We start from the raw sequence: 25,690 nt of genomic DNA on the forward strand, positions 1-25,690 counted from the left end.
CCACGTGGGCCCCTGCGTCAGCTCGGCCGCAGGGGCTTTCCTAGCCCCAGCCAGGATTGGGGCCTGCGCACTAGAGCTTTAGTGTGTGACGCTTGCGCGCCCCTGGGTTTCGGCTGTAGTAGAATTTTTTCTCCAAACGTACAAAGTGAGAAAAAAGCAAAATGTTCTAGAGGACACTGTTTTCATCCCTTTTTTCCAAAGGCACAGGGGCTTCCATATGAATTTCTCAGACAGGAAAAAAGCCTTGCAGAAAGACAAGAGGAAACCTGGTTTGCAATGCGGCCTTCCATCTCCCCGTCGCCTAGTAACTGTTTCCACAGCAACCGCAAGGCCAACAACGCTAAGCATTCCTGGGAGGAATAGACAGGGTATTTTCTTCTCCAGAGTGAACTGCTAAGAAGGGGTCAAAGGGGAGATTATGTGAAAGAGAAACTTGAGTTCCTTGAGAAAGCAAGGAAGCAAGAAAAAGAAAGGGGAAGCTGTGAAGAAAGGGACTGAGATACGAGTATAGTGAGAAAAAAGTTGAGAACAGTGGTTAAGAAGTCATTTGGTGATGATGGATTCATCGTGCTTTACTGAGAGCATTTATAACCTCATACCCAGTGACTTGAAGGAGCCGCCTCAGCCTCCTAGGTATGTGGGTAAGCAAAGGTTGTAAACAAGAATAAGAAATAATGATTCCATGTCCAGATTAACTAAGCATACATAATACAGGACTCCTTACTTTCCTTCCCTCCCTCCCTCCCTCCCTTCCTTCCTTCCTTCCTTCCTTCCTTCCTTCCTTCCTTCCTTCCTTCCGTCCTTCCTTCCTTCCTTCCTCCAATACCAATATGATTTTATTGGAATATGTATGGACTCTTAAAAATAAAATATATTTTTGTCTCAGTGAAGTAACCTTGGATGACGACTTCTTAGATGTCGAAACATCTAGGTGTTTAGCTTTTCACAATTCAGATGACAGTCCCATGCTATAAGATGATAATTTTATTATGTTACTCCTAGCCTCCTATTAATACATTATATCATTTTTGTAATTTATCTAATTGTATGTGATGTGTTATACAAAATAGCATAATATGTCATGTTATTATTCAAAAGAAAAAAATCAGTTTTATTATCCTGTATGAGGACATTTGATGTTTGATTTCAGGAGCCAAGTGTTGTATTTCTAACTGCACTACTGCTCCCTCTCTAAAGGCAGAATATTTTTCCCCAAGATTATTGTAAAATAAAAATTCCCATTTGTTTCTGAGCCTCAGTCTTTTGATTGCTAAACAAAGTAGATAGAATATATTTTAAGGTCTTTTTTTCAGGTTTTAATGGAATAGTAGAATGAATAATGGTTGGCTAGTGACCCAGAAATATGTAATTTAATTAAAATTTTAACATAATTGTTAGTACCCACTAATTTCACCCAAATCTCACAAAGGGAGCCACAAATAAACAGTCCAGTTACTTGCCTGTGTAAGTACTTCTTAGAACTTAATTAAATCCGTGGGGAGAAAAGAATTTAACTGGTAGAGAAAATCTTTTTCCTCATAGGACTTGAAATGTGTCCTTTCATTTATCTTTATCCTTTTCCATATATATGTCAATATTACCTTTAAAAGAGCACTAGGCTAAAAAAATAGACTCTAAAACTAAATTTTTATTTGTTTTTCTATCTGGAAAACAAGTGGATTAGATAGTCTCTAAGGTCTCTTTTGAGTATGATGATCAATAATTTTTACTTATCATTTACTTGGGGTGTGTAGCAAAACAAATGGGCAAGTCATCCATTTGTTTTAAACCTGAGAATCTGGTTTTAATTGGAGCAATACCTGTATTGTATTTCCATTAGCTTCTTAAAGTCTAGTCGAAATTGAAAAGAGAAGTGTAAACTAAACTAGGATACAGTTTTCAGAGTTTATGAATGTTCAAATCATGTACTGCTGACCCAACTTTTGGTCCAAAATTCCTGTATACTATACAAGATAAAGTTCCTCTTCTCTGTAACACCTTGGTAGGTTGTACTTTCTATAGAATACTAAATTTGAATGTTAAGATATTTTCTTAGATAGGTATTATTTAAAAATTTAAAATTTTTACTGTATCTAGACTTTTTTCCAAAAAAAAAAAGAATTATCACTTAAAAATAATCACTATTCATTTGGGAAGTGTTAATTGAGCTCCTATTAAGTGTATAACAGTGCCCTAGTATATCAGTTCTTGGAGATGTTGGAGTGGCAGCACAAACTCCTTGCCTTGCTTTTATTCTGAAGAAATACATAGAAAAAGGACTAAGTGAGAGGAAATGAAAAGCATCCAAAAGTGGTGCCAAAAGAACATGTTCTGTTTGGGTGAATTCAGTTTTCACCATCAGTAACAATCTGTACTATTATACCTATAAATTCTGAAGTCTTTCTAACATTTACTTTCTTAAAGTCTCATTATGTATTTGACTTTGCTGAGCAATCTGTTTCTTGACTATTATGAATTCTTAGATGACATAGTCATTTTTTTGAGGGAGGGGAGGGAGAGAGAGAGAATTTTTTAATATTTATTTTTCAGTTTTCGGTGGACACAACATCTTTATTTTATTTTTATGTGGTGCTGAGGATCGAACCCAGCGCACATAGTCATTTTTATCCTGAGGATCTTTCCTATTTAGTTTGCTGAATTTAATTGCAAGAATTTAATTGAGGAAAGCAGCAAATCTTTTGATGAACTTATATTCAAAGAAAGAAAAAAATCCCAAAATCTTTTGTTTTTGTCATAATGAAATTTTATGCTAAAATTACCATTGCTGCAATCTATGGTCTCAGTCTTATGATAATTTCAGAAGCTACTATTCATATTTTTCATCTAGCTAGGCAATCCCTGCAGATTTCCACAATAATAAAATACTATCTTCATCTCTGAAATTACTTTTATCCAAATGCTCTTCTCATGTTTATACAACACACACACACACACACACACACACACACACACACACACAGAGTTAGACCTTACTTTTTATCTAAAAGGTTCAAAATCATCAGGAAAAACAGTTAAACAAATGAAGATATGGTACAATTAATAGAATCACTTGAGTAATGTAGAAGAATTTAAAAATCTGGGAAACTATATAATAGAAGGGATAATTCAAAAAAGACTATTTTCCCCTTTAAACATATGGATGAGGGGAAGGACAAATCGGATTTTTGTTAGCAAGGGAAATTACAGCTACCATATGCAGTTACTGGCTTGCTATTTATTCATTTTGAGTTGTTACCTCTCACTTAGATTTCTACAGATAATATAACGCATAGTAAGAGGTATTAGCACACCTCTCTGGCATTTTATATATACCTTAAGATATTGAGAGATAAAATATGCCAACACCATTCTTTAGAATTTGTTGCCAGGGAAATTTGTAGGTAAGTGAACTTTTTTAAAGAATATTATTCAATTAAAAAGTAAGGATTAATATCTTAAGCAGTACATATAATATATTGTGGTATAAGAAGTTGTTTCTAGCCAGGTGCAGGGGTATACACCTGTAATCCCAGTGGCCCAGGAGGCTGAGGCAGGAGGCACAAGTTCAAAGCCAGCCGCAGCAACAGCGAGGCGCTAAGCAACTCAATGAGACCCTGTCTCTAAATAGGGCTGGGGATGTGGCTCAGTGGCTGAGTGCCCCTGAGTTCAATCCCTGGTAACTGCCCCGCAAAAAAGGTTGTTTTTAGAAGAAAAGTGTGTTAGTCTGTGTTTATCTGTTTATTATCTTAACCAGACACCGTGGCTCAAATTCTTAAGAATAAGACTATCCTCTAGGACACAGGTAAGATAAAGGGGTATATAGTTTTAGTTTTTAAAAATTTAATTAAGATTGATATCCAATATTTTAAAAATGCTATTACTATTAATGTGTTCAGTGTGTTAGTACTATCATCATTTCCCATTTTCTTTGATATCTTTGCCCCAATACATTAGAACAAAGTAGTTTGTATAAATAACAAAACTATATACTACATAGTAAATCATTGGAAGACTAAAATATGCACATTATTGAAGCAAAAAGTGCTTATTAGTTTCGATTCATTTATTCAGGCAGTGTGCAGACTGATTAAAGATCTGGGCCTTAATATCAAATTTGTGTCTCAGTTTCAGCTCCTGTTCTTCATGCTCACTTCAACTTTACAGGCCTGTTTTTTATTACATAAAACTGGAATAATATTACTTATCTCTTAGGATTGTTTTGAGAATTAAATTATTATTATGAAAATCATAGAATAGTACCTAGCTTGTGACAGATATTAAGCAGCAGTAAAATAATAATTATACTCAATAGCATACAGTGTTATAACCAATTAAGTGTAGAGCCTACCTTTGACAACAACTAGGCAAAAGATGGAATTGGTGTCTGTTTTTGAGAAATTAATTACTAGATATAGTCATGAGACTGAATTAAAGCTCTCACTTCAATGCCAATAGGTGAGCTTATGGAGTATTGATTTACCTGTAAAAATTCTCCACAAGAAATAATGTGAAGAACTTTCTAATAGAGTCTAATCTCCAGAGTTTGTTGTTCCACAAAGGAATGTAATATTGCAATAATATTGGCCTAAAATTTAAAAATAGACCCAAACACACACACACACACACACACACACACAGATGTTACTCAGTTGCCCATCTTCATTCATTGGGGGGAAAATCCCTATTAAGTTTTTTCAAATTATCCCAGCTTTTGAGCACTATCATTTTTTGTGTGCCTTATAAAAAATATTACAAAATGTGTTCCTCATGTTAATGATCTGACTTATTATGTGGTTATTGTTGACAGTATGATATAGTTGTGTCACATTTATTGAAGATGACAATAGTGAATTATTCTAGCCTGTCAAATAATAAGTAGAAAATAGAGCCAGTTAGCTAATAACGTTACCTTCTAGATCTTTATAATTAAACTACACCATTCAGAAAATAGAATAAAGTGCAACTATTTAGAAGAGTAAGCTTTATATAAACTGACAAAAATATACCATTTTAAATTATAAAAATCAAGATGCAATTCAAACAGAATTAGAAAAGACAGAAAACTGAGTTTATTCTGAAAAATTGGAAAGATGGACAGAATTTAGATTTTATTCATTTTTTTTGAGAGAGAAAGAGAGAATTTTTTAATATTTATTTTTTAGTTTTCGGCGGACACAACATCTTTGTTTGTACGTGGTGCTGAGGATCGAACGGGGCTGCACGCATGCCAGGCGAGTGTGCTACCGCTTGAGCCACATCCCCAGCCCTTCATTTATTTTTGTAATTAGAAAAAATAAGAATTATTCATATGGAATAGAAAATTTTTATAACAGATGAGTAGGCTCACAAAAAAAAAACCATTTTGAATCACAAAATTGCAATTTAAAAAGAGGTAGGAGTAGACGTACGTTGTTTCATCGTTATTGATTACGACACCATTTCTTCCAATCGCAACTTCCATGGGAATTTTAAGACATGAATATTATTATTTTAAGACATGAGTATTATTATTATTTTAAGACCTGAATATTATTTCCTGAAGGTGTCTAATAAGCTCATTTAATTAAGACCATACTGGGTTTCCAACCACTGAGTTCAATATTGAGGAAAGACCCCAAAAGCAAAAAATCAATCAATCAATCAGTGATTTTCCAAATAAATTTATCTGCACAAGGGAGAAGAGACTACAATTTGTTAAAAGTAGTATAGATAACTTTCTTCCAATTAGGGATGGAATTTAACCTCTCACCTTAAGCAACTGGAACAACCAAAAAAAGATATGAAATAATGAATTTCTAACACTAGACAACAGACAGCACAGAGCATTCTTCCCTAAAAGAAAGAAATGAATGAAGCAAATCCTATAATTGCACGAACGTTGTCCATACAGAGAATTTAAACAGTGCCTAGGAATCTCCCAGAGTTAAGAGGACAGAATTCAGAGTTTCAGAAGGCAAAAGTCACTGGAATTCAGGATAGTGTACCAGAGAGGAGAGTCTAAGTGTGTGTGTGTAATGAAACTACCAAAGCAAGGAAATCACACTAAAAAGCTGCAGTGCCAGTAGAAAACAGAGCCAGTTATCTAATAACATTACCTTCTAGATCTTTATAATTAAACTACACCATTCAGAAAATAGAATAAAGTGCAACTATTTAGAAGAGTAAGCTTTATATAAACTGACAAAAATATACCATTTTAAATTATAAAAATCAAGATGCAATTCAAACAGAAATATGCAATTCAAACAGAAATGCAATTCAAACAGCCAGTGGAAACACCAACTCATGGGACATTGGAGCTCTCAGAAGTATATTACCTCAGTTGAGGGTTCAAATCTAAACTAGACCTACTGTAAAACTTAAAAGCAAGCTTTAAAATGGCCACATTGTTTCCAGCTATCATAACTGTATCACAGCATAAAGCTTAAGAACAATTTTCAAAAACACTAAAAGAAGGAAAGAGAAAAATTGAACTATTAATATTGTAAAATTCACACTGTTTGGCATCCAATCAAAAATTACTAGGCATACAAAAAAGCATGAAAATACAAAGCATAACATGAAAAATCAGTCAATGTGAAACAGACATACAATGATATCAATGAGAGAATTAATAGACAAGGACATTAAAACAGTTATTTTACAAATTCATGATGTGTTCAGAAAGATGGAGGAAAGCAGAATCAAGATATGGAGAAAAATGGAAGAGGAACCAACAATAACCTAAAGATCCGAATCTAACTTCTAGAAACAAAGAATACTATGTCCAAAATGAAAATAGTATACCAGAAGGGATTAACAGCAGCTAAGACACCAAAGAAGAAAATATACGTGAATTTGAAGACAATGGAACAACACAAAATTAAACACAGAGAAAAAAGTCTGAAAAGGAGAACAGAGTATTAGTGAGCTATGGACAATATCAAGCAGACTAATCTAGGTCTAAATGTAATCACAGAAAAGGAGGGAAAAGCTAGATAAATAGGAAATATTTGCATAAAAGTAAAAAATTTGTCAAGTTTGGTGAAATCTCTAAATCCATAGATCCGAGAATTACAATGAACACCAAGCAGAGAAAAAAAAGAAGGAGAGGAGAAGGAGAAGAAGAAAACCATACCAAGGGACATTATAATCAAATGTATTAAACTCTTAATAAATAGAAAAATATTTAAATGTAGTCAGAGAAGAAAAAAGAAACATTACATACAGGGGAGAAAAAGGACAGCAAATTTCTTGTGCTGAAGGAATGGTACCATTTGGCAACTTAGATTTACACAACAGAATGAAGTCTACTGGAAATGATAAATATATGAGTAAATATGAACATTTTTTTCAAATCTCTTTAAGACATTTGGCTATATTTTTAAAAAATTATCACAATGAATTATGAGGTTTTTTGACAGAGAAGTAAAATATGTGACAATACTAGGACATAAGTGAGAGTGGAGTGAATGCAATGTTGTTTTGTAAGTTTTTGTTGTTGTTTGGGTTGTTTTGTTTTGTTTTGGAAGTGCAGGGCCTCCTGCTTGCTAGAGCAACATCCCTGCCCCATATATGAAGTGGCATATATGAAGTGGCATAATATTACTTGGAGGTAGGCTATGAAATGTTAAACATATGTACTGCAAAGCACCAAAATAAAACAAAACCAAGGCAGAATAGAGAGAGAGGCAATAATCAATGGGATATGTTGCTGGAAAATCCAGCAACATGGAAAATTTAACAACAAACATACTTGTAAAATTATATTAAACGTGAATGGTCTAAATATGCCAAATATAAGTGATTGTTGGTTGGATAAAAAATTCTGTGTACTTTTTTTTTCTAGTTAGTTATACATGACAGTAGAATGCACTTTAACATATTATACACAAATGGAGCAGAACTTCTCATTCCTATGGCTGTACATGGTGCAGTAACTCCAGTAGTGTAATCATACATGTATATAGGATAATAATGTCCATCTCATTCTACTGTCCTTCCCATCTCCACAGCCCCATCCATCCCCTCATTGCCCTCTACAAAAATCAAAGTTCCTTCATTCTTCCCTACCCCCCACCCCACTATGGATCAGCATCCCCTTATCAGAGAAAACATTTGGCTTTTGGTTTTTTGGGATTGGCTTATTTCCTTATCTTGATCTTCTCTAGTTCCATTTCCTTGCAAATGCCACAATTTCATTCTTCTTTAAGGCTGAGTAATATTCCATGTGTATATGTGCCACATTTTCTTTATCCATTCATCTGTTGAAGGGCATCTAGGTTAGTTCCATAGTTTAGTTATTGTGAATTAAGCTGCTATAAACATTGATGTGGCTGCATAACTGTAGTATGCTGATTTTAAGTCCTTTGGGTATGAACCCCCCGAGGAGTGGGACAGCTAGGTCAAATGGTGGATCCATTCCAAATTTTGTAAGGTGTTGCTTTCCAGAATGATTGCACCAATTTGCAGTCTCACCAGCAATGTATGAGTGTGCCTTTTTCCCTATATCCTCGCCAACACTTATTATTGCTTGTATATTCTTGATAATTGTCATTCTGACTGGAATGAGATGAAATCTTAAAGTAGTTCTGGTTTGCATTTCTCTAATTGCTAGAGATGATGAACATTTTTTCATATGTTTGTTGATCAATTGTATTTCTTCTTCTGTGAAGTGTGTTCCTTAGCCCATTTATTGATTGGTTTATTTTTTTGTTGGTTTTTTTTTTGTGTGTGTGTGTTAAGTCTTTTGAGTTCTTTATATATCCTGGAGATTAGTGTTCTGAGCAGTGAGTGTGGTAAAGATTTTTTTTCCCATTCTTCAGGCACTCTCATCATATCATTGATTATTTCCTTTGCTGAGAAGAAGCTTTTTAGTTTGAATCCATCCCATTTATTGATTCTTGATTTTACTTCTTGCACTTTAGGGGTCTTGTTAACGAAGTCAGGTCCTAAGCCAACACGATGAAGAATTGAGCCTACCTTTTTTTCCTATTAGGCACCGGGTCTCTGTTCTAGTATCTAAGTCTTTCATTCACTTTGAGTTGATTTTTGTGCAGGATAAGAGAGATTTAATTTCATTTTGCTACATATGGGTTTCCAGTTTTCCAACACCATTTGTTGAATAGGCTATCTTTTCTCCAATGTATGTTTTTGGCACCTTTATCTAGTATGAGGTAACCATATTTATGTGGGTTTGTGTCTGTGTCTTCTATTTTGTACCATTGGTCTACATGTTGACTTTGGTACCAATACCATGCCGTTTTGGTTACTATTGCTGTGAAGTATAGTTTAATGTCTGGTATTGTGATGCTTCAATCTTTTTGCTTTGGCTTGCTTTGGCTATTCTGTGTTTCTTATTTTTCCAAATGAATTTCATGATTGCTTTTCCTAGTTCTATGAAGAATGTCTTTGGGATTTTAGTAGGAATTGCATTAAATCTGTAAGACAGTTTTGGTAGTATGGCCATTTTGACTATATTAATTTTGCCCATCCAAGAGCATGGGAGATCTTTTCATTTTCTAAGATCTTCAATTTCTTTCTTTAGTGTTTTGTAGTTTTCATTGTAGAGGTCTTTCACCTCTTGTTAGATTGATTCCTGACTATTTTGGTTTTTTTGAGGCTATTATGAATGGGGTAGTTTTCCTAATTTCTCTTGCAGTGGATTCATTGCTTATGTATAGAAATTCATTTAATTTATGGGTATTGATTTTATATCCTGCTACTTTGCTGAATTCATTTATTAGTTCTAGAAGTTTTCTGGTGGAATTTTTTGAATCTTCTAAATATAGAATTAAGTCGTCAGCAAATAGTGATAGTTTGTGTTGTTATTTTCCTATGTGTATCCCTTTACTTTCTTTCATCCGTCTGATTGCTCTAGCTAGAGTTTCAAGGACTGTGTTGAACAGAAGTGGTGAAAGAGGGCATCTGTGTCTTTTTCCAGTTTTTAGAGGGAGCGTTTTTAATTTTTCTCCATTTAGAATGATGTTGAAAATTCTATATTTTTAGGAAATGTCTCTTAAAAATTAAGACACTGACAAGTAAAAACTCTATGGATGGAAAAAATATATACCATATCATAAAGGAATGCTGGAATGTCTATAATAGTATCAGACAGTAGATTTTAGAGTACAGAATTTTAAAGGAATGAAGAGTGTATTGTATAATGATGAAGTGGTGGTCAGTTTTTAAAGATGATAAAGCAACACTAACAGTGCCTCAAAATATATGAAGCAAAAGCTGTTTGAGTTAAAAGAGATAACCAAATCCATAATTATAGTCAGAGATGTCAACATCTCTCTTTCAGAAATAGAAAAGGTACAAAATCAGTAAGTACAAGAAAACAGGAAGCTCACCTGAAATCATCCTCAACCAGTTTGATCTAATTGTCATTTAAAAAACACTTTATCCAAGATTAGCATAATACACATTTTTCAAGTATATACAGAACACTTGCCAGACTGGACCATATTTTGTGTCATCAAGTGAGTATCACAAATTTTGAAAGGATTGAAGTTATATAAAGGATATTCTCCAGATATCAAGGAAATAAATTAGAAATCATTTAGAGAGATACCTGGAAAGCCCAAATATATGAAAACTGAACAAACATATCTAAACAAACTTCTGAAAGATATAAAAATGTAATTTAAAAGGTATTTTGGGTTACATACAATTAAGCATAATGAATCAAAATGTATGGATGTTGCTAAAGCAGTGCTGAGGGAATTTTATAGCTTTAACAACTTATATTAGATAAAGCATAAAGGTTTAAAATCTAATACTTAAACTTGTACCTTAAGAAACTACAGAAAAAAAGAAAGAAAATTTAACCTAAAGAAAAGAAATAATAATGATCAGTGCAGTAATCATTAAAATGGAGAACATATCACCATCAGTGAAAATCAATAAAATTCTGGTTCTTTGAGAGCAATAAAATTAATAAATTCCTAGCAAGATTAATAAGGATTGGGGAGAAATAAAGGGAAGGAAGAAGGGAGGAGACACAAATTACTAATATCAGGAATGACAGAGGGGTCATCACAGCCTATGGTACTGATGTTCAGAAGACAATAAGAAAATACAATACCTTTGTCCTGGCACCTATTTCTTAGGCCAGGGCTTCCATCTAGATTTCACAAGCCTCATTCTCAGGGTTCATATCAAGTTGCTTTATTGCTATTGTTCTCCATATGAATATAGTCATGTGTAAATTAAAAATGTGTGCCTATTTTTAAACTTGAAATATTATTGCTAGAAAAATAAACACTATGACTTTATGACTTTATAATTTTAATTTCAGGTACAAATCAATTTTTAAGACAACTATAAAAAATGACATGAAAAAAATTAAAACTGCAATGAAAACTATGGGACCAGCTAAAGTTGAAGTACCTTCTCCAAAGGATTTCCTAAAGAAACATTCGAAGGAAAAAACTCTACCACCCAGTAGGTTTTATCACTCTTTCTTTTTAGTATTGAAAATATTAGCTAATTTAGGGCTGGGGTCATAGCTCAGTGGGTAGAGCACTTGCTTTGCATAGGTAAGGCACTGGGTTTGATCCTCAGCACCACATAAAAATAAATAAATAAAATAAAGGTATTGTGTCCATCTACAACTAAAAAAATTAACACAATATTAGATAATTTAACTAAAATTATTTTATTGTCAATAAATATTAAATATGAATAGGTAATAGCAACTTTGCCTGATATTAAGCCCAACTTGGGTGGCTAGAGGAAAGTAGAAGTAGAGAATATAGTAGAAAAAGAGAGTGGGAAGGGATAAGTTGCCCCCAAAATGGACTGCTGATGGGGCAAGCATCTTGAACTACATCTTGGTTTGTCCAGTAAAGCCCCACTCCTAGCATCAAGTGCTTCCTCATTTCAATTCCTACTTATGTGGCTTCAATTAAAAACAACAATTATTTTCAGAAGTCCAAAACCCCAGATAGTTTCTGATTAATGAGCAAGATCTCTCAAGCATTTAAACTTTGTTGAAATTTTTTTTCTTGGTGTGGAAATCCAACTCAGGTCTTTGCATATACTAGGCAAGTGCTCTACCACCAAGCTACACCCCAAGCTCTTTCTCTGATCTTTTTTCGAAGAGATGAAAATTGCAGTTACTACTAGTTGTTAAAGCAATACCAGGCTCACTTTTGAGTATAGGCTTTCACTTTCTCAGAATCTATGACCACAAAGCACACCCATGAAGTGCGGAAGAGGCTTCATGAATGAGTGCCAGCTTCATGAATGTGCTACCCATGCAGTTGCATAGCACCTGCATTTAGAAAGGTCCCACATTTGATTTAATGCTCTGCTCTAGCAATATTGAAACTCTTAATAGTTTTTGATTGTGTAGCTCTATGTTTTCGTTTTATAGTGGACCTCAAAAATTATGTAGTTGAGTCAATTCATAGAGTATATTGATATCAGGAAAGAAGGCTATTAGGAACATGAGAGTGTAGGGAAGTGGATATGTGTCAAAGTCTCCATGAAATCCCTTCTTCCCATCCTAGGTATGTCTTGCTTGATGTCTTAGGGCAGGAAAGAAAAGAGCCAAATGAGTCTTTCTCTTTAAAATGTTGGCCTTTTTATGTCTGCTGGCATTGAGGAAATAGTGCAACAGCTCAAGCCCAACTTGGGGTGTACATTTTGGCACAAGTGAAAGTACATCACACTGTGGCAGTGTTTTATGTCCTATAATCCTCTTAAATAAACCATACCCTATGACAAAGGGTAAGGTAATGATCAGGAAATATGGAAAAAGCAAATTGAACATAAAAACTTCATGCTTAATTCATGACTTCCAAAGTCTCTTTTCTATTTTCTTCTAGTGGAGTCTTGGTATTTTGTGACCAACAACACCTTTTGAGAATACTGGAAAATCTTAAAATAGAACTCAATATTTTCAATGCCTTGAGACCGGCAATATCCCTTGGGTCCTCATGTATCCTCCCTAGGGCTAAGCATATTACATAATACAACTACCAAACTACATGAATCCTATGTATCAAATAAATGAAAAAATAAGTCTTCTTATAGACAAAATAAAGCTTCTTCCTGAAATCCATCTCTTCTCTCATAAATATTGTAAGGCAAAAGCAAATGCAAATTTTAACTAGCCTGAAGAATAACTAAGAAATTCAGGGTTAAAGCTGAAGATGTAACTCATGATAGTGTCCATATTCAGCATGTGTGAGGCCCTGGGTTCATTCCCAAGCGCCATGCATACACACTCATAATCAGGGTGTTGTAGGAGCTTTAAAACTGTCCAAAACTGTCCAGTGAGAGACAGCAGTTCTGGAAGTAAGAAAAGTCCATCATTGGGATGTCAACAGGATTGGTTTCTTCTAAGGCATTTCTCCTTGGCTTATAGATAGATGGTTTTCTTTTCTGTGTCTTTACATGGTCTTCCCTCTATGTATGTCTGTCCAAATTTCTTTTTATAAGGACACCACTCAGATTAAGGGCCACTGTAGTCCTTCATTTTAATTTAACTCTTCTAGGACCTTAATCCCAAAGACACACACATTGAGGTGCTGGGGATTAAGAATTCAATTTGGCTCCTAACAAGATTAATGCAGTCCATGACTTATTTATTTATTTATATTTGACAGCAGAATGCATTACAATTCTTATTACACATATAGAGCACAGTTTTTCATATCTCTGGTTGTATACATAGTATATTCACACCGATTCATGTCTTTATACCTGTACTTTGGATAATAATGATCATCACATTCCACCATCATTAATAACCCCATGCCCCCTCCCTTCCCCTCCTACCCCTCTGCCCTATCTAGAGTTCATCTGTTCCTCCCATGCTCCTGCTCTCTATTCCACTATGAATCAGCCTCCTTATATCAAAGAAAACATTCAGCATTTGGTTTTTTGGGATTGGATAACTTCACTTAGCATTATCTTCTCTAACTCCATCCATTTACCTGCAAATGCCATGATTTTTTTCTCTTTTATTGCTGAGTAATATTCCATTTTGTATATATGCCACATTTTTTAATCCATTCATCTATTGAAGGGCATCTAGGTTGGTTCCACAGTTTAGCTGTTGTGAATTGTGCTGCTATTAACATTGATGTGGCTGTGTTATGGAAAGGAGTATGATGATTTCTTGGAAAATTGGGAATGGAACCACCATTTGACCCAGCTATCCCTCTCCTCGGTCTAAACCCAGTCCATGACTTTTAACAATAAGTATTGTTTTTCTGATAATAGAAGTTATTTAAACCCATAAACAAACAATGTAGAAATGCATAAAGTCAAAGTCCCTAGAAATTGTGATGAACTTAAGATTGAAGTAATACCTTGCAAAGATAGTTGTTGCGTTCAGTTCTTGGAAATAAATTATGATTATTTACATTTTGGCAAACCATGTTGTTATGACTATATGAAAATAGATTGGTTGTGGGCTGGGGATATAGCTCAGTTGGTGGAGTGCTTGTCTTGCAGGCACAAGGCCCTAGGTTTGATCCCCAGGACAAAAAAAAGATTGGTTGGAATAGCTGAGCTGAAGAGATTGTGTAAAAATAATGAATTTCATCTGTGTTTAATGAACAGCATGTTGTAGAGAGAAATAAAATACATTCTGGAAAGTAGTTACTTTAGGAAATGAGAGGCAGTCAGGTAAGAATGGATATGAAATTTCAACTACATTGGTGATGTTTTATTTGTTAAGCTGTGTTTTGACTATATGGCTATTCCAAGATTTTTATACATAATAATAATAATAATAATAATAAATAATTTCAGTGAAAAAAATCCATAGATTCTTAGGCTTTCAATATATCAAGCTCAATTTATTTATTTGATGATTTTACAGTAATTTTCCTCTGAAGAAACAATTACTGGTAATATTGATAGTCCTCAGAAGTTTTTAGTGTTCTTATATAAGTATTTTAAACAGAGCTGACCATTTATTATTGTAGTCTTTATAAAAATATATCTCATAATAGACAGTAAAAGTGTATTAGTGAGCTAGCATATAATTTAGGATGCTTAGCCTTCTCCCTAAGATTTTTATACTTTTTCAACATATTATTCGATTATGTTGCACTTAATATTTTTGTATTTTGATTCCTTATATTTTTAACTATTTTATTGAGGTATGATTGACATATAAAAAGCCCTACATAATTAATGTACCCAACTCAATAAGTATGGGGATAATAAGAACTTTTTACTATAGGTATTTAAATTTATTATTAATAGAATCCCAATATCTGGATATTATAAATAGTATTGAGTAGCAATGTTGATACTTAATATTAATAAGGAAATGCTATATTTAACAGAAACAAAATTTGATTGGAATCAGCCCAGGAAGCCTGCTGTGCCACTGAGGACTGATCATCCAGTTATGGGAATACAGAGTGGAAAAAATTTTATAAATACAAATGCAGCCGATGTCATCATGGGAGTGGCTAAAAAGCCTAAGCCAATTTATGTTGACAAAAGAACTGGGGACAAGCATGATCTTGAAACTTCAGGACTAATTCCAAAGTACATCAATAAAAAGGTAGGCTTGTCATGTTTAAAGTGAGAACTGAGATTTAAATAACTCAAATGTGGTATTCCTAACAACTGTCTATGTTATCATTAATAGTGCTTTCACTGGACAAATTATCTAGATTGCCAGTTCCCATTCCCTAGCAATCTGTGTTTGGTCCAAATCTAATGTGATGATAACAGATAAATTGTAATGAACAATCCCACAGAGTTCAGTAGATGAAATTTACAATTATTTTCCTTAATTTCAGTTATTAATATATTTCATAATTATAAAAATTGTTTTCTGAAATATTTTAATTTGGGGTGAGGTGAAAATGTCACTAAAAGCACAGTTACTATATATTTATCTGTTTCTAATTTGATGCAAAGCCTTGAAAGCACTGTCAAATAATCTAGTTCTTTCAGGTCCTTCATTTCTATCTGAAAACGTGTTTATAAGCTAGGCATATAATTTCATTGATGGATTTTAGAGAAGCTTGGGTTTACTGGTGTAGATATAGAATATCTTTAAAAAGCTTACAAAGAAAAGCATACAAATCCTGTTGTATTTTGTATATTAATATACTTATAGAGGATAAAAGTGCTTGAAACACATGTTAAATGAGTACAAAACCCTAAAGAAAAATAATAATAAGTTGTGGCATGAAATGGGAGAGGAGTTTGGGGATGTGGCTCAAGTGGTAGCGCGCTCGCCTAGCATGCGTGAGGCACTGGGTTCGATTCTCAGCACCACACAAAAATAAAATAAAAATATGTGTCCACCTAAAAACTAAAAAATATATATATATATATAAAATTAATTAATTAATAAAATAAAAGTGTTGTGGCCATTTACAACTAAAGATATTAAAAAAAAAAAAAAAAGAAATGGGAGAGGAAAGGAAGGGACCAAAGAAGTGAAGGGGAGAAGTGGGGAAGGGAAAAAAACAGGAGGGAGGGAGGAAGGAAAGAAAAAGGAAAATTTCCAGTGGTGATTGTAGTGCAGTGAGCTTCCCTGGTAAATCCAGTGCCGTGGCAAATCAGAACAGAAACTTCAGGCTATTCTCAGAGAGCACAACTTATTTTCTGTGCAACTCTTCTTACTCAGTAGACCAAGATCACCTCTGGAAAAGTTGTAGCAGGAATCTAGGAGTTGATTGCACATGCTGACACAGTTTCTTAAGGCTCTTTGTGATACTTCCTCCTTCTTGGCCCCAAGAAGGTGCTCATAGTCCTTGTCTCATGGTTGGGAAAAAGTAAAAATTTTCTCTTCTGGCTTTTTTCTTTCTTTATTTATTTTTGTTGATGTCAATGGACCTTTATTTTATTTATTTATATGCAGGGCTGAGAATCCAATCCAGGGCCTCACACATGCTAGGCAAGCGCTTGACCACTGAGCCACAAACCCAGACCCCCCACCCCCAGGCTTCTTAAAGTCACTCCAATCCATAATTTCTGCCCTATCACATAGAAACTCTTCTTCTTTGATTGTTATGCCACCAACTGCCACACACTTTGCCCCTCATCTTGGATGCTCTCTGCCTCAGTTTCCCACTTCAATGTATATTCTGTATTGAACAAAAATTTTGGAGAATCCATCATGGAAACAGAAAAACACCAGGTTAATCTACCTGTGCTTGTTTACCGAACCATGACAAGACTAGCACCTACTGTCCTCTTGGTGTCACTGATTAAACAATGATGAGAAATTTATTCCACTTAATTTCTCAGGGTTAAATTTTAAAAATCTATTATTAATAAATTAGAAAATAAATGTTTTTAAAGGCAAAGCATTTTTTAACTGAGTAATCCTCATGTTTTAGTTTCTAGTAAATTAGGTGTCATTTGTATTTTGAAAAACATTTTGTGAAAACAAATTGAAGGATGGATGATTACATGAGGTCTATAGCAATAGTAGTGAGACATCATTTCAAATCCTAATTCTGCCACTTTCTACTCCTGTGATCTCTAATAAGTCATTGAGTTGTTCTGAGGATTAAATGATATAAGGAACTTAACACAATACCTAGGCACCTATAAAAGTACAACAAAGAATGAATATTATATGCAATTTAATATTAATAGTACACACTTACCTTCAGTGATTCAGCACCTAGAAATATTTCAGATCCCTGAAGCTTTTGCCCACTTATGAGATTATTTTTTCCTAAAATATATCTCACTATTCCTTTTCTTAAACAGAGTCTGCTAACTATAATTTAGTCTTGTGTGTAAAGCTACAGAATTATCATCATGAATATCAGTTGTGCTGAGCTATAATGAGCTGTTGCCCTCAATATTTCCTGAAGTGTATTGATCTGTTTATCACTGCACTAACTGACCGAAACACTGTGCCTTTAGAGTTTATCTGTATAGGGCAGTGTACTTTCCAGAACACACTTAGATATAAGATTTCTATCCCTTTTTCAGTCGGGATGGGTTAGGTTACACTGAAGTGACAACCCCAAAATTCCAGTAAATCAAAGCAACAAAGTTTTATTATTTGTTAATAAATAAAGTTTTATTATTTTGCTCACAGAGGATTATTAGAGGCTCTGCTTCTTGTCCTTCTTGGATGCAGAAAACTCAAAACATTGCTTGTCTCTAGGCCCAACAGAAGAAGAATGAGATTATCCACTGATACCTCTACACACATTGGACAAGTCAGGTTACCTAGCTACATTTTACTTCAAGGGGAGCAGGTCAGTGTTGTTCTCCAAATGCCCAGGAGGAAAAGAACCAGAACACTGTGAATAACTTCAGTGACTACCATACTTCTCAGTTGCTGCTCCCGCAGAGGGTCTCCCCTGACAACCTTATTTATCTAAAATGACCTCTGTTATTTTCTTTACCCTTTTTAGCCTTTATTTTACTTTATTTTATTTCATACAGTCCTTTCTTGGTATCCACAGGGGATATCCACCAGAGACCCTGTGGATACCAAAATCTGCAGGTTCTCAAGCTGCTTACATAAACAGTTAGTGTTTGCATACAAACTATGTATGTCCTTCTGTGCTTTAAATCATCTCTCAATTACTTATAAATACAAAACAGATGTAAATGCTATATAAATAGTTGTTACACTGTATTGTTTGGGGAATGACATGAAAAGAGTCTGTACACGCTTTTTCAAAAATATTTTCCATCCATGGTTGGTTGAATCCATGGATGCAGAACCTTCAGTTATGAAGGACTAACAACAGTCTGTTTTTGGTGAATCTCTTTCACCACAGTGCAAATGCCATGGGAGCAGAAACTTTGCCTTTCTTATTCACTATTATACCTTTCACCAAGTACATTTCTCAAATACTTTTTGAAGAATGAATATGGAATAGTTCTGTTTCTATAGACAATGAAATCAATGCATGCACTAATCTGAAAGAATCACAGCTGATGTCTTCACTATCAATCCTTCTAAATAGCCCAGGAGCCTAAAAATGTATTTTGCCTTTCCAAAAACAACTTCAGTCAATTTTCTCTTTGAGAGGCTTCATATGATTCAAGGACTTTGCTTTTCTAATGTCTTGGGCACATTAATCTTCTTTTATTTAACAGGATCATGAAAAAGAGACCTCAAAGGTACTCAAGAGATTTCAAGGTAAAAGCTAAAGCACATAACATAGAAAAGAAAAGCCAACTCTTAGGGGTAAAGAATGGAGTCATGAGAACAGGCACTGGGAACATTCAAAAGAGAGAAAACAAATAAAACTCAGTTTTGAAAGACTAGAATCAACTAGTTCTCTATGGGAAGTCACTGAATTTTGTCATGTGGAGCAAAGTCTGTAAACTTTCTTTATTTCTCTAGTCATTGGTTGCTTTATAAACATATGTAAGATCACATTCAGAATTTTAGTAATTTTTTTCTTGAAAAATCCTTACAGGATTATGGGATCACACCTGAATACATATGTAAACGAAATGAGGAAGTAAAAAAAGCCCAAGAAGAATATGACAATTATATCCAGGAAAACCTTAAGAAAGCAGCTATGAAAAGGCTCTCTGATGAAGAGAGGGAAGCCGTTCTCCAGGTCAGTGTTCTGTGATTTATACTGGTGTGTCACTCTTTGGAACATCTCTGAAAGGCCTTCCAGTCTGCCCTCAACTTAATTTTGACTTTGACTTTCATGTCAGAACAATCTCTTTTGGTTGCAGTGACAAACTCCTTGCAGCAAAGCTGACTCTCTAGCAGAGCAAAAAGTTTTAATGTAGGTACTCATGGAATAATATTTTGTTGCCAACTTGGTGAGCTTGCGTTGTAAGGAAGCCTACCTTCTAATACAAGAAACATGTATAAATAAGGTAAAAAGTATTTTTATTTTCATTCTTATATCCCTGAATTTATATTTAAAAAATGTCCATAAATTCGATATTTTTCACTAGATGGAGCTCTAGAATAATTGAAACTATACCTAAACCAATTATTTTATCTTTCCTATTAACTCATGGATGCAGAACCCTCATTATTGTGGGCTGACTGCATTTGGTGTCTTTCTCTCACCTCAGATGGCAAATTCCATGAGAGGTATAGGAGGTACCCAAGGGTAGCTTTATCAGTCAGGGCTCCAGCAGGAAATAGAAAGCATGTTCAGCTAGAGTTCAAGAGAATTTAAGAAGGAACTTCTTACAGAAGTGAAATAGGATTAAAGAAGCCAACAAGAGACACTGAGGATGCCCACGACTAAGAACAAAGGGAGTCTACCACCACCTGGGCTTGAAGGGCAGGGACAGGTAATAGGGTTATCAGGGCCTAGTAAAATCTGGAGCCTGAAGAGGGGCCGCCCATCACAGTCACAGTGCAGCTAGAATTAACATCCAGGCAGTGCGGAGGAAGATGGGGAAGAATACCCAGCCTCTCTCCTTTTCCACCAGTGCTTGCTTTGGCTGAACTCAGTCAAAAGCCAAAGGGCACAAGAACCAGGGGACAGCCCATAGGAATTAACTCCTGCCCTCCACCCCTTGTCAGTGAGCAGGCAAGAAGATGGAGAATGTTTGAGGGTATGGTGAATACAAAACGTGAAACGGTAGGTACTCAATTGTCCTATTTTTTTTTTTCAAAATTAACAATGTTATTTTAGCTTTAAAACAGAAAAGGGAAAAATTAAGAAGTAAAAATAGTGGAAAATAATTGAAAAGGCTGGAACTGTGGCTCAGTGTAGAGCGCTGGGTTTGATCCCCAAGGGGAGTGGAGGGGGCACTATTGTCGCAATGGATAAAAGACTTTTTTTAAGATAAAATAACAACAAAAAGTGGAGGCATCTTAAAAGCAGCAAGGAGGCTACTGCAATATAATATGACATGTTAGTTCTATTTTAGTTTCCATCTCTATATGTTGACTTTGATCCAAACACTGTTGTATACATTAGAAGATAAAAGCAAACTGTCCTCTAAAAGAAAATCCAGAGAAAAAGTATAGCTGCTGTGACCACAAGTAATATGGAAATATCACCAACTGGCTGTGAAAAACCTTTGATATTTGAAAGTGCATACATATATAGATTTCTCTCTGCAATAGGCACGCCTGTGGAGCACTGTGGGAACTTATTTCACATTTCATAATGAAAGACCATGAAGAAATAGAGTTCTTTTGAAGACTTCTTTTTGGAATATATCTTATGCCCTATTGAGAACTGTGTCAACCTATTTCCCTCTTTTTAGAATTTAACCTGGGTATTTTCCTCTCTCTTTCCTTTGCCCATGTCTGTAATATAATCTCACTTAGGGGCAAAAGACTGTTGTTGTGCTTTTCCCCAACAAATCTATTCCATACAGTGTACCCTATCCTGTCACCATTTTTACCTTAGCAGGGGACTATATCATTGAACTTTTATCATCCCAGAAAACTTTCCACACATTTGAATTTGTACTATGAAGGCTTATTATGAAGCTTTATTATATGATACCTCTAATCCTCTTTTAAACCTAAAGATATGGCCATTTTTTTTCAAGGATCATGTTTTCCAGGCAATATTTTAAATAACACTGTCTGTTTTAGGGTTTTTCTCTCATGTCAATAAAACGATCTGTGCCCATAATGAATGATTAAGAGTTAATTCATTGAATTGAACTCAGAAGTTTAAGATCATTTTGTCAGTGGAGCCCCCTAGTGCACTGTGATAAGAAATGATAACCAGGCAGAGATGGAAATAACCTTTATCACTCCTAAGAGACCCCTAATTTTGAATTTGTTGATTTCTGAGACGATAAAACATTAACTACGTTATTGAATTAGCATATGGGATACATTTAATGACATTCCAATCATTTCTAGAATACATTAATGGGAAGTATAGATCCCTTGGCTATGAGGAGGACGATTTGTTCTTTCTAACATATTGAAAAGATATATAAATGATCATCTTTTGCAAAATTGATTTTTGGCATTTTTACAATCCCATTTTGTCAAATATAAGAAAATATGGCCATGCAAGTCAGAATCAAGCCTTTTGGTATGATTTCTCCATTGAAGAGAAATAAAAAGAGGATAAAAAAGGAAAAAATTATGAATAGAAAAAGTAAAAATTTCATAAGAAATAATTTCCTGTTCAAAAATGTCCTTCACTTGGAAGTATCAATTCTCGGTTGTTGGTTTTTACCAAAACGTTTGCTGTTAGCTTAGTACCATAGCACTCATAACCTTGCATATGGGTATTTGATATTAAAAACAAGTACAGTAACATTAAAAACAGCACAAATAAATACTCCCAGTGGGGATTGAGCAGACAATCAAGGACAGAATTTGGCCTCTGTACAAGATTTTTCATTACTGTGGCCAAGTCCTTGGTAAACATGTATCATTTTAAAAGTTATTTTCATCAGTATCTTTTACCTGTTTACAATTTTTGTTATCAGTATAGTTTCTTTACCATTTACTTACTTTTGCAATTTGCTTCAGTCTTCAGTTCTGTGTATCATTTGCAGGGGCTGAAAAAGAACTGGGAAGAGGTGCACAAAGAGTTCCAGTCCCTCTCAGTCTTCATAGACTCCATACCGAAGAAGATTCGCAAACAGAAGCTGGAAAAAGAAATGAAACAGCTAGAACATGACATTGGTGTAATGGAAAAGCACAAAACTATTTATATTGCTAATAAGTAATAATGGATTTTTAAAGCATGTAGAAAAAAACATGGAAGATATAAAAATGAAGCCATAAGTTTTTCAAAGAGGAAAATACTATGAAGGAAATAATAGTCAGTCAAAATGCTTAAGCAATGTTTAAAGAACAATTGAATTACTCATTAAATAAAAGAAAATGTTGTTTTTATTAGTTTCACATTTTCCACATATCAACAAACCATTAAAGTTTGAGGTTATGTTCCAGTTCTATAATGTAATTCATTATTATGATGTACTTGTTTCACATAAACATTAATTTTCAGACCCTGAAAAATAGCCAACATTCATAACTTCAATATTTTTTCTGCACTGCACAATACAAAAAGCCTAACTTTGAAAACCATATTTTGAATTGAAAATTGAAGCATATGCTTTTTTTCCGTACTCTGGTGTGTTTCTGTATATTTGTTTCTCTGCTCCACGATTTAAAAGATAGATTCTAAGGTAATCTTTGTCATTTGCATTTATTCCCAACTACAAATATTTTCAGTATTTAGAACACTATCTATGATGAAAGACTTATATTTGGAGGAAGAAATTTAAGAAGATGACTTACAAAATCAAGAAGATAACTTATAAAAAGCATCATGAGAGATGATTGAAGAGAATAGTCTTTTACACTGATTTGTGAAACATTGATATTCTGCTTTATTCCCTAATTCCCTGTGCATATTTCACTAAATTGTGTTATGTTTTTCATTTGGGTCCTTTCTGTTAACTATTTTGTGAATTTTAAAATTACTTTTTATAAGATTTTATAATCTATTTAGCAATAAGTTTATGTAAATGGAACTGTCATCCACTGAAAATAAGAATCTATACATTTTATGAAATGTTAAATTAGGAAAAGTTAGTAAAACAGGAAACTATAACATATCAGTGAATATGACAATTTCTATCACTTACACTGATTTTTTATCCTGTAGACAATCCTTCAAGCTTTTTTATAAACAGAATTTGAGAGCATTGGTGAAAAACTTCATTAATTAAATGTTTATATATAAATTTTTGAAAATTCATTTTAAGCTTTTTTTTAACATCCCTTGTGAGATTTAAAATGCATCTTTTTCATTCCTTTGTTAATCCTAGGACAGACATAAAATAAAAGATAGTGTTTGATAAATACAAAAGACGGTATATGATAGATTCTCACTAGCCAGATGCTATTGAAGATAGGCTAACAGTTTCAACAGTGAACCCAAAATGTATTGTTATATAACTGTAACAGAAACTCAGTTCTTGCTTACATAACAGCACTATACTGTAAACAAGTCAATAAGACCCCTTTTCCATACTGTTGCATAGAAACCCAGACTTTCAGACTGGGTAGATTCTATCCTGTGCAGAGCTGGGGAGTGCCATGTTGAGGCCTGAGTAAGCAATCACAGTTGCTTTAGCAAAGTAACTCCAGCTCTTAGCTGTCTTATAACATAAGCTTAAATTTTCCATTTCCAGCACTGTCCATGTGAACTAGAGTGGGGTGTCCCGTGTTTCGTGGTCACTCAGAGACTCAATCTCCTTTTGTCTAGTGGCTCCCCTGGTGCAGTCAGCTTTCCCTGTCAGAGTTAAGGATAAGATGTCGAGTATTTTATGTGTAAAATTATTGCTATACATACTTTTTTATAAAGTAATTCAAAATCATTAACAATGCAAAAATATTCTGATTATTTCAGCCTTATAGATGGTATACTTTGGAATCATGTGTGGGAGCTGCCTTAAATGTTAAAATAATAACTGTGACTTTAATAACAGATTTTTTTCTTGCTTTCTGTAAATGCTCACTAAAAATTCCAGCTGTTTTTCCATGACCCACAGTGTTGTGCTAGATGGACTTCATCCCCTTTCATTTCCCTTCCTAGGGAAACCTGCCTGTCCATTGTTCCTGGGAGGACATTCGCTACCATGGGACCCCAGCCTTGGAGAAATCCAGTGCAGTCTCTCTCCAGTCTCTCTCTCTCTTCTCTCTCTCTCTCTCTCTCTCTCTCTCTCTCTCTCTCTCTCTCTCTCTCCCTGCCTTGTTTTCCTGGGTCATCCTATCAATCAGAAGAGGCATAGACACCTGACTCAGGGGGTCAGCCAGTCACTGATCAGATTCTCTTGAGATCATGAAAGACAGACTGCAGTCTTATGGTAGTAGACACCTGAGTCTAAAAGGTCAAATGTCATTACTGTAGCTAGTTTGACTTGGTTTCTGTTCCTGCTCCAAAGAACTCTGAGTAGAATAAAGATTGGATATAATCTGATCCTTTGCTATGATCTCTTCTGCTTGAGTTCTTGAAATGCAGCCTTTTTCCTTCCCTTTGTAACCAATGTACTCAAAACGCTGAGGTTCTAGAGGCTTCCCAGACCTACACACATGGTTTCCTCTGCCCAGAAAACTAGCCTTTTCTTCCTCTCTTCCTGTGAGTCTACTTAGCAAATCCCTGGCCTTCAAGGGTCAGTTCACATCACATTTCTGTAGCACCCCTCTTTGATTCCTTAGAATCCAGCTTTATGTTACAGCATTAATCATGTTGTATTATATGTGTCTGGATATTTTTCTATTTCCCGTGAGACTGCAAGTTTCCTGAGGGAAAAGGCTGTGTATCCTTTATCTGCATTCCTTAGATACTATAAAATAGCTGGTGGATAGAATATAGTAAAGAAATCTTTTATTGAATAAATTCATCAATATCCAAACATGAATTTTAATGATCCAGTAGTATTTTTTCTCATGACATAAATCAAAGGGTAGGAATTTTTTGTTTCCAAATAAACCAGTTGATACCATACCAAATAGTTGGTACCTGATCAAGTCAGGAAGAGGCAATTTCATGTAGTGGTGAAGCGTTTGGGAGATGGAGTGAAGCAGACTCAGGTTCATGCCTCAGTTCAGACACTGACTGTGCTATGAAATCTTTCTCTGCTACGCTTTCCTTTTCTGTAAGATAACTCATAACTGTGCTTTGTAGCATTATGATGAGAATTACGGAAACAATATTTTTCTAACAGCATAGTCAGAAAGATGGCATGTGGAAAGACTATGAGTTTTTTGCTAACATTTCATAGTAAGAATTCTTTCAGTTCTGTAGTAGTTTTATCCAGTTGG

At 34.5% G+C, this 25,690-nt stretch overlaps 2 protein-coding genes across 3 annotated transcripts in view; one reads left to right on the plus strand and one right to left on the minus strand.

Moving 5' to 3' along the window:
• Thnsl1 (threonine synthase like 1) overlaps positions 1–25,690 on the minus strand; it is a 186,254-nt gene that overhangs the window by 11,853 nt on the left and 148,711 nt on the right. For both annotated transcript variants that reach the window (XM_048812678.1, XM_048812679.1), the window contains one exon: positions 22,364–22,500. The gene's annotated coding sequence lies outside the window, so the exon portion shown is untranslated. The remainder of the gene's footprint in view (positions 1–22,363; positions 22,501–25,690) is intronic.
• Positions 73–24,845, plus strand: Enkur (enkurin, TRPC channel interacting protein). The gene is made up of 5 exons (XM_015495298.2): positions 73–633; positions 11,282–11,427; positions 15,294–15,517; positions 19,371–19,517; positions 22,408–24,845. Exons 1-5 carry the CDS (start codon positions 554–556, stop codon positions 22,579–22,581), a joined length of 771 nt encoding a protein of 256 aa, XP_015350784.1. The 5' UTR covers positions 73–553; the 3' UTR covers positions 22,582–24,845.

Source organism: Marmota marmota, unplaced genomic scaffold (assembly GCF_001458135.2).
Source record: "Marmota marmota marmota unplaced genomic scaffold, marMar, whole genome shotgun sequence".
Classification (NCBI taxonomy): Eukaryota; Metazoa; Chordata; class Mammalia; order Rodentia; family Sciuridae; genus Marmota; species Marmota marmota.

Bases quoted from the DNA above. Each gene is read 5' to 3' on its own strand.
- Enkur (XM_015495298.2), top strand. From the start codon at position 554: ATGATGGATTCATCGTGCTTTACTGAGAGCATTTATAACCTCATACCC. The intron at 11,428-15,293 runs GTAGGTTTTATC...TATATTTAACAG, and splicing joins GGAAAAAACTCTACCACCCA to AAACAAAATTTGATTGGAAT. The intron at 15,518-19,370 runs GTAGGCTTGTCA...AAATCCTTACAG, and splicing joins CAAAGTACATCAATAAAAAG to GATTATGGGATCACACCTGA.